At 39.9% G+C, this 13,566-nt stretch overlaps 1 protein-coding gene across 6 annotated transcripts in view; it reads left to right on the forward strand.

Moving 5' to 3' along the window:
• Positions 1 to 13,566, forward strand: part of CDK5RAP1 (CDK5 regulatory subunit associated protein 1) — a 194,064-nt gene that overhangs the window by 32,758 nt on the left and 147,740 nt on the right. For 4 of the 6 annotated variants that reach the window (XR_006595238.1, XR_006595240.1, XR_002741000.2 and 1 more), the window contains exons 13-14: positions 826 to 966; positions 3,848 to 4,008. Coding sequence is in view for 1 of the 6 variants with exons in the window: in XM_011280848.4 (XP_011279150.1) it covers positions 826 to 966; positions 3,848 to 3,928 (222 nt within the window). In the remaining 5 variants the exon portion in view is untranslated. Of the gene's footprint in view, positions 1 to 825; positions 967 to 3,847; positions 4,130 to 13,566 lie in introns of those variants that run through there. The other 2 variants (XM_011280848.4, XR_006595241.1) reach the window with 2 other exon arrangements.

The following is a 13,566-nucleotide window of genomic DNA, read 5'->3' on the forward strand; positions in this document are numbered from 1 at the left end:
TGGCATGCCCTGGTCTGACACATGCCTTCTGGCAAAACACAAGGGTGATTGGAGGGCTCATCTCATTTGTTTTCCTTTTCTTGGCTTCACAGTCTTGCACAGTCTGTTGTTCAGTATCTGAAAATAGCGATTTCATATATTTTGTCCAGTTTCTGTTTAAGGCCAGAGAATAAATTTGATTCTTGACATTTCATCATGGCTGGAGGAGAAAAACTTGTATGTATTCTAGAAGTTAATACCATCTTCTGGTTTTATTATTGTCCTGATACTGTCTTCTGTATGTTGTGATGGAGACTCTGGCTTCATGTCTGCCTGTTCATTACGGCAAGTAACCTAGGCCAAACAACCCCAGAACATTCCTGAGTGGTTACTATGAGACCGGATAAAGTGAAAGTCAGTTTGTTAAGTGTATCACCCATGTGTTCTTGCTTTTAGGCCTATTGGAAGTCCATTCCTAAGGAAGGTAATTCTGCAATGAAAGACTGAGTCATTTATTAACAGATAGTTAGCAAAATTTATGGAGTCTCTCTAGTGTGCCATGCGCTGTCCTTGTTGCTGAGCAGCAGTAAACACGTAGTCTTTTTTTTTTTAAAGTAATCTCTACATTCAACATGGGGTTCGAACTCAGAACCCTGAGATCAAGAGTTGCATATTCCACCAACTGAGCCAGCCAGGTGTCCCTTTGTAGTCTTAAGTGATTCCTTGATTAAGGAATGCTCTTTGAGTAAAACCCTTTGGGTTCTGAGACAGAGAAGGTATAATTTCTGCCATTTGAGAACTGATAACTGTGACAGATTCATAAACTCTCTTCTCTTCTTTTTGCAGCACAGTAAACGCTCTGCCACTGACCTGTGTGGCCGGAATGATGGAAACCTTAAAGTGATCTTCCCTAATGTAGAGATGGAGGATGTTTCTAACTCTGGGGTCAGGATTAGAGCTCAGCCTGGGGACTACGTGCTGGTGAAGGTAAGGTGTCCTTTTGGGCTTTTGGCCTGCGTTGTGAGATGGATACTGGGTTGGATAATTTGGGGGAGTGAAATTTCTTCCCGGAGAAATTCTTCTTTTTTGTGAGAGAGTGCAAGTGAGCGAGGGGCAGAAAGAGAGAAAGAGAGAGAATCCCAGGAGGGAGAGAGAGAGGGAGAGAGAGAGGGAGAGAGAGAGAGAGAAAGAAGCAGGGCTCACCCGAAACAGGGCTGGAACTCATGAACTGTGTGATCATGACCTGAACCAAAGTCAGATGCCTAACTGAGCCATGCAGGCATTCCCAGGAAAAATTCTTTAGTAAAATAAAAATCTCTTCTCAGTCTGAACATCGAAAGGGCACCTTGAGTTGAATTTAAAAAAAAAAAAAAAAAATTTAATGTTTTTTACTTTATTTTTGAGACAGACAGGGCATAAGCAGGGGAGGGGCAGAGAGGGAGGCAGACACAGAATCCGAAGCAGGCTCCAGGCTCTGAGCAGGCTGTTGGCACAGAGCCGGATGTGGAGCTCGAACCCATGAACCATGAGATCATGACCTGAGCTGAAGTCGGATGCTCAACTGACTGAGCCACCCAGGCGCCCTTAGAATGAATTCGTTACTACACCTTTCTTCTTTTCAAGCCCTTCCCATCCCAGTAAATGGCACACTCAGTTGCTCAAGCCAAAAATACAGGACATGTCCTGGATACTCAACTTTCCTGTACATCTGTTTCAGCTCACTTCTGGAATATATCTTAAACCTACCCATTTCTTTCCATCTCCAAGCCACCATCATTTCTTGGCTGGGAGATTTCAGTAGGCTTCTTATGATTTTTTGCTTCTGTATTTTAAAGATGAATTATTTTATTGAAGCATGTCATAAATGTAGAAAATTGCCCATATTATATACTTGATGAATTATCACAAAGTGACCCTATCCATGTAACTACCACCCAGATCAAGAAATAGAATATTTTCAGAACTTCAGAGACCCTCATGTTCCTACTAGTTACTTCTCTTCCCTACATTCTAATTTCTGATACCATTTTTCAGCTTTGCCTATTTTTTTTTAATTTTTAAAAATTTATTTATTTTTGGGAGACAGTACAAGCAGGGGAGGGGCAGAGGGAGAGGGAGACACAGAATCTGAAGCAGGCTCTAGGCTCTGTCTGAGCTCTGAGCTGTCAGCACAGAGGCCGATGCAAGGCTTGAACTGATGAAGCATGGGATCATGACCTGGGCCAAAGTTGGACGTTTAACCAACTGAGCTGCCCAGACGCCCCTGCCTGTTTTTAATTGTTATAAAATTGAATCATACAGCATATAGTTTTGGTGCTTGTCTTCTTTTCCTGTCTTACGTTGTGCAGTACATTTATGATTGTATATATCCATGTTGTATGAATGTACCCACAATTTGCTTATGCATTGTGCTGTTGATGGTCATTTTGATTGTTTCCATTTTAGAATCCATTTTGGTTGTTTCCATGTTATGAATCGAATTGCTGAGAATATTTCTGTACATGTGTTTTTGTGCACATATGTATTCATTTCTGTTGGGTATATGGCTTAGAATTGCTGGGTCATAGGGTGTATGATAGAACTAGCCAAAAGTAATTGTACCCTATTGCACTCCTACCAGCAGTGCATGAGAATTCCTAAGGCTTTAGACTCCCCACTTCATTCTTTTTTTTTTTTTTTAATTTTTTTTAATGTTTATTTTATTTTTAAGAGAGAGACAGAGACAGAGTATGCGACAGAGTGCACGAGCAGGGGAGGGGCAGAGAGCCCCTCTGAGCACACTCAGTTGCTCAAGCCAAAAATACAAACCCAATGTGGGGCTCGAACTCATAAACCTTGAGACCATGACCTGAGCCAAACTCGGATGGTCAACCAACTGAGCCACCCAGGCTCCCCTCCTCACTTGCATTCTTGCCCTCCTCTAGTCTGTCTGCACTATGGTAGTTATGGTCGCTGGGGTCTTTCTAAATCAGATCACTCATTCCTCTGCTTAAGCCCTCCAGTGGCTTCTCATTGGAGCCAGCATGAAATGCACCATGTCTAAGGCTTTATATGATCTGTCCCACCCACCTTTCTAACCTCATGTCCCCTCCACTCTTCTTACTCCTCTCTTCTCCAGCCTTGGTGTCCTGTTTTTTGCCCTTCAGACCAGTTCTAGTGAGAGGCTTTGCACATGTTGTGTTGTTTGGGAGACTCTTGATTTTTACATGACTGCCATCTTTTTAACTTTCAGTTTCTCTCTGAACTGTCACCTCCTTGAGAGGCCTTCTCCTTAGGGAAGCTAAAGCAGGTTCCCTCTGCTTGCTCTTGTCATTATTTATTACATTAGCCCATTTTATCATCATAACACTTTTCAGTGCCTGTTGTCATCTTTGTTTACATATTTGTTTTCAGTCTTCTCTTGAAATCTCCTTTGGGGCCACATGCGTTCAGCTCCCAGGGAGGAAAAACAGCTTTTCTCACCAAATTTGGGCCATAAATATCTTAAAGAAGAGTTTGCCTGGTAAGCCTGGATCAAAGCTTGTCCCTGGGGTTAGTTAGGAGGACAGGATCTGTGATGGGCAGTCCACACCAGAAACTCATGGTTGGTGCTGGAGAAGAGCCATCCATCTCCCAAGAGAAAAGGGAGAAGTAGCAGTTTGGACCTGAACTAATTTAGACTTCTTCAATGATACATATTACCATTGCATTAGATGTTAGATATCTCTTCCTTCCAGGATTGGGGGCACATGGGAACCATGCAGTCTCTGTTGGCCTGACACCACCTCCATTAGATCTCTATTGGTGGCCTCTCCTCTGGAGGCTCCACATTAAGTCTGTCAAGTGCAGTCCTGCTTACTTTGTCTTCTCCTGACTGATTTTCTTTCAGATTACGTCCACCAGCTCTCAGACACTTAAAGGACATGTTCTCTGCAAGACCACCCTGAAGGACTCCTCAGCATATTGCTGACCTGAGTGGATGGCCTTAGAGTTGACATGGGCTGTCCTTCCTGACAGGAAGGGAGACAGGACTGGTCACTAAAGAAAGAGGTAATGACGCTCTGGAGACAAGCTGCAAGTGGTGAAGCAACTTCATGTCAAATGGAAAATGTGTCTCTTTGCTGTTATGTGAACAGCTCTTATAGTCATTAAATTTACCGCAAGTAAAGTGGTTCCTTTGTCTCTCTTCTTTTACTTCACTTTTGTCTTGGTTAGTGTTTCTGGGATTTTCCCTACAGTCTGTTTTGTGTTAAGTGTTTCCCAACCCAGTTCTTGCTGTGGATACTGCTAACCTCTCTGATTTTGTACCCTGGGCCCTAGGAGTTAGAGACTGAAGGGGGGGAAGATGGAGGGAACTCTTCAGGAAAAACTGCTCTAGATCTTTCTAATATTTCGGCTTAATGAATTGACTCAGCTGCCTATGTCCTTACTTTATTCTCATATTTTACCTGAGGATTTCCCTCATGGACCTTTTTTTTCTGCCTGTCAGTTCATTCTTTGCCCTTAGGTCTGGCATCACTTGGGTTGTTTTTGTTTTCTGATTTTTTATAGTATGGTTTTATTTTATTATTTTATTATTTATTTCTTTTTGTTTTTATGTTATTTTATGTTTTTGTTTTAATTCCGTTTAGTTAACTGTTATATATAACTAATATGTTAGTTTCAGGTGTACAATATAATGAATCAACACTTACATACATTGTTCTGTGTTCATCACAAGTGTACTCCTTAATCTCCATCACCTATTTAATCCATCCCCCTACTGCTTCCCCTCTGGTAGCCATCAGTTCTCTATAATTAAGAGTCTTTTTTTTTTTTTTTTGATATGTCTCTCTTTTATTCCCTTTACTTGTTTTGTTCCTTAAATTCTGCCCATGAATGAAATCATACAGTGTTTGTCTTTCTTTGACTGACTTATTTCACTGAGCGTAATACTTTCTAGCTCCATCCATCTCGTTGCAAATGGCAGGATTTTATTCTTTTTTATGGCTGAACAATATTCCATTGTATGTGTATGCATGTATATATATACACATATACATACCACATCTTCTTTATCCATTTATCAATCAATGGATGCTTGGGCTGCTTCTGTATCTTGGCTATTGTAAATAATGCTGCCATAAACATAGGGGTGTATATATCCCTTTGAATTACTGTTCTTGTATTCTTTGGGTAAATACCTAGTAGTATAATTGCTGGATCATAAGATAGTTATGCTTTTTTAAAGTTTTTATTTATTTATTTTGAGAGAGAAAGCACGAGCAGGGAAGGGGCAGAAAGAGAGGAGAGAGCAAGAATCCCAAGCAGGCTCCACACTGCCAGCATGGAGCCTGATGCAGGGCTCAGACTCCTGAACCATGAGATCATGACCTGATCTGAAGTTGGACGCTTAACCAACTGAGCCACCATGCTCAGGTAGTTACATTTTTAACCCTTTTTTTTTAAAGTTTGTTTATTTTGAGAGAGAGCACAAGTGGAAGAGAGGCAGAGAGAGGGAGAGAGAGAATCCTAAACAGGCTGTGTGCTGTGAACATGGAGCCCGATGTGGGGCTCGATCTCACGAACTGTGAGATCACGACCTGAGCCAAAATCAAGAGTCAGATGATTAACCAACTAAACCACCCAGGCGCCCCTGTTTTCAACTTTCTGAGGAACCTCTATACTGTTGTCCACAGTGGCTGCACCAGTTTGTATTCCCACCAACAGTACATGAGTGTTCCTTTTTTTCCACATCTTCACCAACACCTGTTTCTTGATTTTAGCCATTCTGACAGTCGTGAGGTGACATTTCATTATAGTTTTGATTTGCATTTCTCTGATGATAAGTGCTGATGAACATCTTGTGTCCATTTGTCATCTGTATGTCTTCTTTGGAAAAATGTCTATTCATGTCTTCTACCCATTTTTTAATTGGATTATTTGTTTTTTTGGGTGTTGAGTTTTATAAATTCTTTATGTATTTTGGATACTAATCCTTTACGTGTATGTCATTTGCAAATACCTTCTTTGATTCTCTAGATTGCCTTTCAGTTTTGTTGATTGTTTTCTTTGCTATGCAGAGGCTTTTTATTTTGATGTAGCCCCAATAGTTTATTTTTGATTTTGTTTCCCTTGCTTCAGGAGATATATCTAGAAAGAAGTTGCTACAGATGATGTCAAAGAAGACTGCCTGTGTTCTCTTTTAGGATTTTTATGGTTTCGAGCCTCACATTTAGGTCTTTTCATCCATTAAAAAAAGCACAGCACAGAGCCTGACGTGGGGCTCAAATACACGAACCATGAGATCATGACTTGAGCCAAAGTCAGATGCTTAACCAACTGAGCCACCAAGGCACCCCATCATCCATTTTAAATTTATATTTGTGTGTGATGTAAGAAAGTGGTCCAGTTTCATTCTTTTGCATGCTGCTGTCCAGCTTTCCCAGCACCATTTGTTGAAGACACTGTCTTTTTTCCCATTGGACGTTCTTCCTGCTTTGTCAAAGATTAATTGACCATATAGTTGTGTAGTTGTGGGTTCATTTCTGGATTTCCTATTCAGTTCTATTGATCTATATGTCTATTTTTGTGCCAGTACTGTACTGTTTTGATTACTACGGCTTTGTAATATAACTTGAAGCCCAGAATTGTGATGCCTCCAGCTTTGTTTTCTTTTTCAAGGTTGCTTTGGCTATTTGGGTTGGTTGGTGGTTCCCTACAAATTTTAGGAGTGTTTGTTTTAGCTCTGTAAAAAAAAAAAAAAGATGTTGGTGTTTTTTTGCCTTTCGAATTTTTTTTTTCTTTTAGAGTTTACTTTCTATAATTTTTTTAATAATTTACATCCAAGTTAGTTAGCACATGGTGTAACGATGATTTCAGGAATAGATTCCTTAAGCCTCTTACCCATTTAGCCCATCCCTGCTCCCACAACCCCTCCAGCAACCCTCTGTTTGTACTCTATATTTAAGAATCTCTTATGTTTTTTCCCCTCCCTGTTTTTATATTATTTTTGCTTCCCTTCTGTTCATCTGTTTTGTATCTTAACGTCCTCACATAAGTGAAGTCATATTTGTCTTTCTCTGACTAATGTTGTTTAGCGTAATACCCTCCAGTTCTATCCACGTAGTTGTGAATGGCAAGATTTCATTCTTTTTGATTGCCGAGTAATACTCCATTGTATGTATATACCACATCTTCTTTATCCGTTCATCCATCGATGGACATTTGGGCTCTTTCCATGCTTTGGCTGGTGTTGATAGTGCTGCTATAAACATTGGGGTGCATGTTTCCCTTGGAAACAGCATACCTGTATCCCTTGGATAAATACCTAACAGTGCAATTGCTGGGTTGTAGGGTAGTTCTATTTTTAATTTTTTGAGGAACCTCCATATTATTTTCCAGAATGGCTGCCCCAGTTTGCATTCCCACCAGCAATGCAAAAGAGATCCTCTTTCTCTGCATCCTTGCCAACATCTGTTGTTGCCTGAGTTGTTAATGTTAGCCATTCTGACATGTGTGAGGTGGTATTTCATTGTGGTTTTGATTTGTATTTCCCTGATGATGAGTGATATTGAGCATGTTTTCATGCATCAGTTGGCCATCTGGATGTCTTCTTTGGAGAGGTGCCTATTCATGTCTTTTGCCCATTTCTTCACTGGATTATTTGTGTTTTGGGTATTGAGTTTGATAAGTTCTTTATAGATTTTGGATACTAACCCTTTATCTGATACATCGTTTACAAATATCTTCTCCCGTTCTGTCAGTTGCCTTTTAGTTTTGCTGATTGTTTCCTATGCTGTGAAGAAGCTTTTTATTTTGATGAGGTCCCAATAGTTCTTTTTTGCTTTGGTTTTCCTTGCCTCTGGAGATATGTTGAGTAAGAAGTTGCTGCAGCAGAAGTCAAAGAGGTTTTTGCCTGCTTTCTCCTCGAGGATTTTGATGACTTCTGTCTTAGGTTTAGGTCTTTCATCCATTTTGAGTTTATTTTTGTGTATGGTGTAAGAGAGTGGTCCAGGGTCCTTTTTCTGCATGTCGCTGTCCAGTTTTCCCAGCACCATTTGCTGAAGAGACTGTCTTTATTACATTGGATATTCTTTCCTGCTTTGTCAAAGATTAGTTGGCCATATGTTTCTGGGTCCATTTCTGGATTCTCTGTTCTGTTCCATTGATCTGAGTGTCTGTTTTTGTGCCACTGTTGGTGTTTTGATAGGGATTGCTTATGTATAGAGTGCTTAGGGTAGTAGAGACATTTAACAATCTTTGTTCTTCCAAGCCATGAACATGGAATGTCTTTCCATTTCTTTGTGTCATTCAGTTTCTTTCATCAGTGTTTTACAGTTTTCAGAGTATAGGTCTTTCACCTCTTTGGTTAGGTTTATTTCTAGGTATCTTATATTGTTTTGGTGCATTTGTAAATGGGATTGATTCCTTAATTTCTCTTTCTCCTGCTTTGTTATTGGTGTATAGAAATGCAACAGATTTCTGTATGTTGATTTTGTATGTTGCAACTTTACTGAATGCGTTCATCAGTTCTAGCAGTTTTTTGGTGGAATCTTTGGGGTTTTCTATATAGAGTATCATGTCATCTGCAAATAGTGAGAGTTTTATTTCTTACTGATGTAGATACCTTTATTTCTTCTTATTGTCTGTTTGCTGTGGCTAGGACTTCCAGAAGTATGTTGAATAAAAGTGGCAAGAATAGATATCCTTGTCTAATTCCTGACCTCAGGGGAAAAGCTCTCAGTTTTTCCCCATTAAGGATGATATTAGCTGTGGGTTTTTCATATATGGCCTTTATTATGTTGAGGTATGTTCCCTCTAAACCTACTTTGTTAATGCTTTAATGCTTTGTGTAATGTACTTTGTCAAATGCTTTTTCTACATCTATTGAAAGGATTACAGTTCTTAACCTTTCTCTCATTGATCTGATGTGTCATATTGATTGATTTGCAAATAGTCAATCATCCTGGCAGCCCAGGAATAAATTCCACTTGATTGTGATGGATGATTTGCTTCAGGTATTGTTGAATTCAGTTTGCTAGTATCTTGTTGAGAATTTTTGCATCTGTGTTCATCAGGGATATTGGCCTGTAGTTCTTTTTTTTTTTTTTTTTAATTTTTTTAATGTTTATTCTTTGAGAGAGAAAGAGAACACGAGCAGGGGAGGAGCAGAGAGAGGGAGACATAGAATCTGAAGCAGGCTCCAGGCTCTGAGCTGTCAGCACAGAGCCCGACGCGGGGTTCGAACTCAGGAACCGTGAGATCACGACCTGAGCCGAAGTTGGATGCTTAACCAACTGAGCCGCCCAGGCACCTCTGTAGTTCTCTTTTTTAATGGTGTTTTTTTCTGGTTTTGGTTTCAAAGTAATAATGCTGGCCTCATAGAATGAATTTGGATGTTTTCCTTCCTTTTCTGTTTTGGAATGGTTTGAGAAGAATAGGTATTAACTCTTCTTCAAATGTTTGGTAGAATTCGCCTATGAAGCCATCTAGTCCAGGGCTTTGGTTTGTCGGGTTTTTTGATTACTGGGTCAGTTATTACTTGGAGTTTTTGAAATGTCATTACCTATTAGTAGGCACTGAGCAGTCATTCTTGGACCATTCACTACCAACATTATGTCATTCTGTGGGTATCATGAAAAAAACCTAAAAGATGTTAACATAGAATATTGGAGTCAAAGTAACTTGAGTAGTTATTTTTTTTTTTTAAGTTTATTTTTTTATTTTGAGAGAGACAGAGCAGGGAAGGGGCAGAGAGAGAAAAAGGGAAAGAGAGAATCCCAAGCAGGTTCCATGTGCAATCAGCGTGCAGAGCCCGACACAGGGCTCAAATCCTGAAATCGTGAGATCATGACCTAGCTGAATCAAGAGTCAGTTGCTCAACTGACTGAGCCACCCAGGTGCCCCTTATTCTTCTGTGCCTTGGTTTTCTTATATGATGTAAGGCTAAAAAATGCTTATCTCAAATGAAGTTCAGTGAGATTATAACTTGTGAAGAGTTTAGCACTGCCTATGAAATAGTGAGTACTTATTACATGGGAATGATCATTGGAAGATTTTGCTTCTAAAAAAGACTGTATATTAGGGTATGTTGAGGCTTTTATTGCATGTCTGGCCATGATCTCATTTAGACCCTTTCCACTCACCTGCGTGACAGCCTTTGGGAACTCTTCCTCAGATGCTGGTTCCGCCCAGGAAGATTTGTTTCTGCTAGTAAGGTCCATTTATGGAGGAAAACATTTGTTATGGCTCTTCACCTCGGTTCTTTATTCAAAAGGCACTTTTTAAAAAGTTTTGAAATTTGAAATTTGACATATGAAGAAGTAAAATATACATACGATAAGTAATTCAAACAATACAATAGATATCTATAATTGGTCAGCTTCCCTCCTGTCACTTTCTCCTAATCTAGATCCTTTTATGAAGGCCAGCACTGCCAGAAGGTAGAGGAGGGACACTAAAGTATCTTCCAAACTGAGAAGGCATTTTGACACGGGAAAATGAAGCAGGCCACTCTATACAGTTAACACCAAGTTTTATTCAGGGTAACTTACTGATGGGATTGGGCAGGTGACAGTCTAGGTATCGCATGGCTATTCTCTGCAAAGCCTGGACTTTAGCCCACAGATTTTATAGAGCGAGGGTTTGTGCAGAAAGCATCGTGATGAGGTCAAAGTGTCTGACACTTAACAGACCTCGTGGTGCCACCTGTGTGCCAGAAAGTGGGGGAAGAAACTGTGTTATCTCTACTAGTTATATAAACAATTTTAGGGAAGACCAGAACCAGCCTTGTCACATTCCAGTCCGGGCATAGATTAACCTCTAAGGGGCCTGGGAACATGCAGCCTTCAGGGAGGTCATCACGCAGCCTTCAGGGAGGAACAAGATAGGGGCCAAAGATGGAGTCAGTATTGTCAGCACTCCTAAAAGCACTTTTTTCATTTCCTATTAAGTCTTTTCAGAAATAGTCTCTGTATATACAGTGATTAGTGTCTCTTTGTTTTTACACAATGTTTACATATAACACTATTGATAGCTTTATTGAGATAGGTGTAATTAACATACAACTGATATGCACATGTTGAATGTGTACGATTTTTTTAGTGTGTTTATTTTTGAGAGAGTGTGTGTATGCACGCATGCACGTATGAGCAGGTGAGGGGCAGAGAGAGAGGGAGACAGAGGATCTGAAGAGGGCTCTGTACTGACAGCAGAGAGCCTGATGCATGACTCAAACTCACAAACTGTGAGATCATGATCTGAGCTGAAGTCGGACGTTTAACCGACTGAGCCACCCAGGAGCCCCTGAAAGGGTACAATTTGATAAGTTTTAACGTATACACCCATGAAACCATCCCTAAATCAAGAGAGTATATCCATCACCTCTGAAATTTTCTCCTATTTCTTTGTGGTCCGTCTCTCCAGTGATCCCTTATTCCCAAGCTACCATGGAATTTCTTCCATGTATTTTGACATGTTATATTTTTATTTCCATTAATTTCAAAATACTTTCCAATTTCCCTTTTGATTTCTTCTTTGACCCATGGGTTATTTAGAATAAGGTTCATTTACAGGGTGCCTGGGTGGCTCGGTCGGTTAAGTGTCTGACTTTGGCTCAGGTCATGATCTCACAGTTCATGGGTTTGAGCCCCATGTTGGGCTCTGTGGTGACAGCTCAGAGCCTGGAGCCTGCTTCAGTTTCTGTGTCTCCCTCTCTCTCTGCCCTCCCCCGCTCATGCTCTGTCTCTCTCTCTGTCAAAAATAAATAAACGTTAAAAAAAAAAAAAGAATAAGTTTCATTTCCACATATTTGGGGGTTTTCCTGAGATCTTTATGTTGCTGATATGTAATTTAATTCTATTGTGGTCAGAGAATATACTTTGTCTTTAATCATTTGAATTTATTGAGATTTATTTAATAGCTCAGAAGATGATCTGTCTTGGTAAATGTTCACTGTACACTGGAGAAGAATATTGTATTGTTGGGTGTAGAGTTCTATAAATGTCAGTCAGTTTAGGTTGTTATTCAAGTCTATGATATCCTTGCTTGCTTCTATCCAGTTCTTCTATCAACTGTGGCTAAGAAGGTATTGACATTTTTGAAAATAATTATGTATTTCTCTCTTTTCCCCTTGTAATTCTGTCATTTTTTGCCTCATATATTTTGAAGCTCTATCAATAGGTGAATAAACATCAAGGATTTTTATGTTCCTTTGATTAATTGACTCCTTTATCATTATGAAATGATGTTCTTTATCCTTGGTAATTTTTTTTTTTTTTTTTAAGATTTTAATCTTACCTAATCTCTACACGCAGTGTGGGGCTCAAACTCACAATCCCAAGGTCAGGAGCTGCACGCTGCCCTGACTGAGCCAGCTAGACACCCCTCCCTGGTAATATTTTTTGCTTTAAAATCTACATTGTCTAATATTACCATAACCACTTTGGTTGATTTCCTCCCTTTCTCCCTTTTTTATTGAGATGTAATTCACATCCCATTAATTTCACCATTTTAAAGTATACGGTTCATTAGTTTTTAGTATATTCATAATTGTGACCATTTTTCATACTTTACTTATTACTGATGACCTTGACAGTTTTGAGGAGAACTGGTCAGATGCTTTATAGAGTGCCCCTCAGTTGGTTTGTCACATGCTTTTCTCATGATTAGACTGCAGTTACATGTTTGGGGGAGGAAGACTACAGAGATAAAGTACCATTCTCGTCACATCATAAGTGTACATACTGTTAATATGACTTAACACTGTTCATGTTAACCTTGATCACCTGGCTTGAGGTAGTGTTTGTCAGGTTTCTTCATTGCAAAATTGCTCTCCTCCCTTTCCGCACTGTGCTCTTGGGACAAATGTCACTGTGCAGCTGAAACTTAACTAGTGGGAAGCTCTGCTCCACCTCCATGAGGGTGAAATAGCTATGTAAACCAGTTAGGGATTTTTCTGCAGAGGAGATTGTCTGTTCTCCCCCCATTTATTTACTAAATTTATTTTTATCGGTATAGACTGCTGGATATTCATTTTGTACTTTGGGTTATAATCCAGTACCACTTTATTTTGTCGGTCCCATTGTTTCAGCTTTGGCAGCTCTTCCATTTGCCCCTGTAACCCTTTGACATACTCCCATCATTGTGGTTTTCTTGAGCACTTTCTTACTTTCAGTAATTAATAAGATGCTCTGGAGTCATCTTTTATATTTTCTTTCTAGTCCTTTCTAGTCTCTAGAAATTAGCCATTTCTCCAAGGGGTCCTGATTACTTTTATAGAGAATGGTATTAGAAACCAACATCTGGGTGGTTAGTTGCTATTGTGGCTGGGAAGGTTTTTGTTTTGTATGACCTCCCAGCTCTCCTAGAGCTGAGCCTGCTGATTTTTATAGTTCAAGGTCTTAAACTCCTCTGATGGTAAGAACTCGTGAAATTCAGCCTCTCTGGTTTTCATAGCCAAATATTATTGGGATTTGTCTTCCCAGTCTCCCTGTGTGGATTCCCCGTGCCTGGGATGCCTGGTGTGAGGGTCTGTTTGTCTCCCCTCTCAGCACCCACGCCTTCGTCATCCCTCCCTCCCATGGACAGTCCTGCAGGTCCATTTATCTCTCCACCATTTCTCTTCCC

This window comes from Felis catus, chromosome A3, assembly GCF_018350175.1.
Source record: "Felis catus isolate Fca126 chromosome A3, F.catus_Fca126_mat1.0, whole genome shotgun sequence".
Taxonomy (NCBI): Eukaryota; Metazoa; Chordata; class Mammalia; order Carnivora; family Felidae; genus Felis; species Felis catus.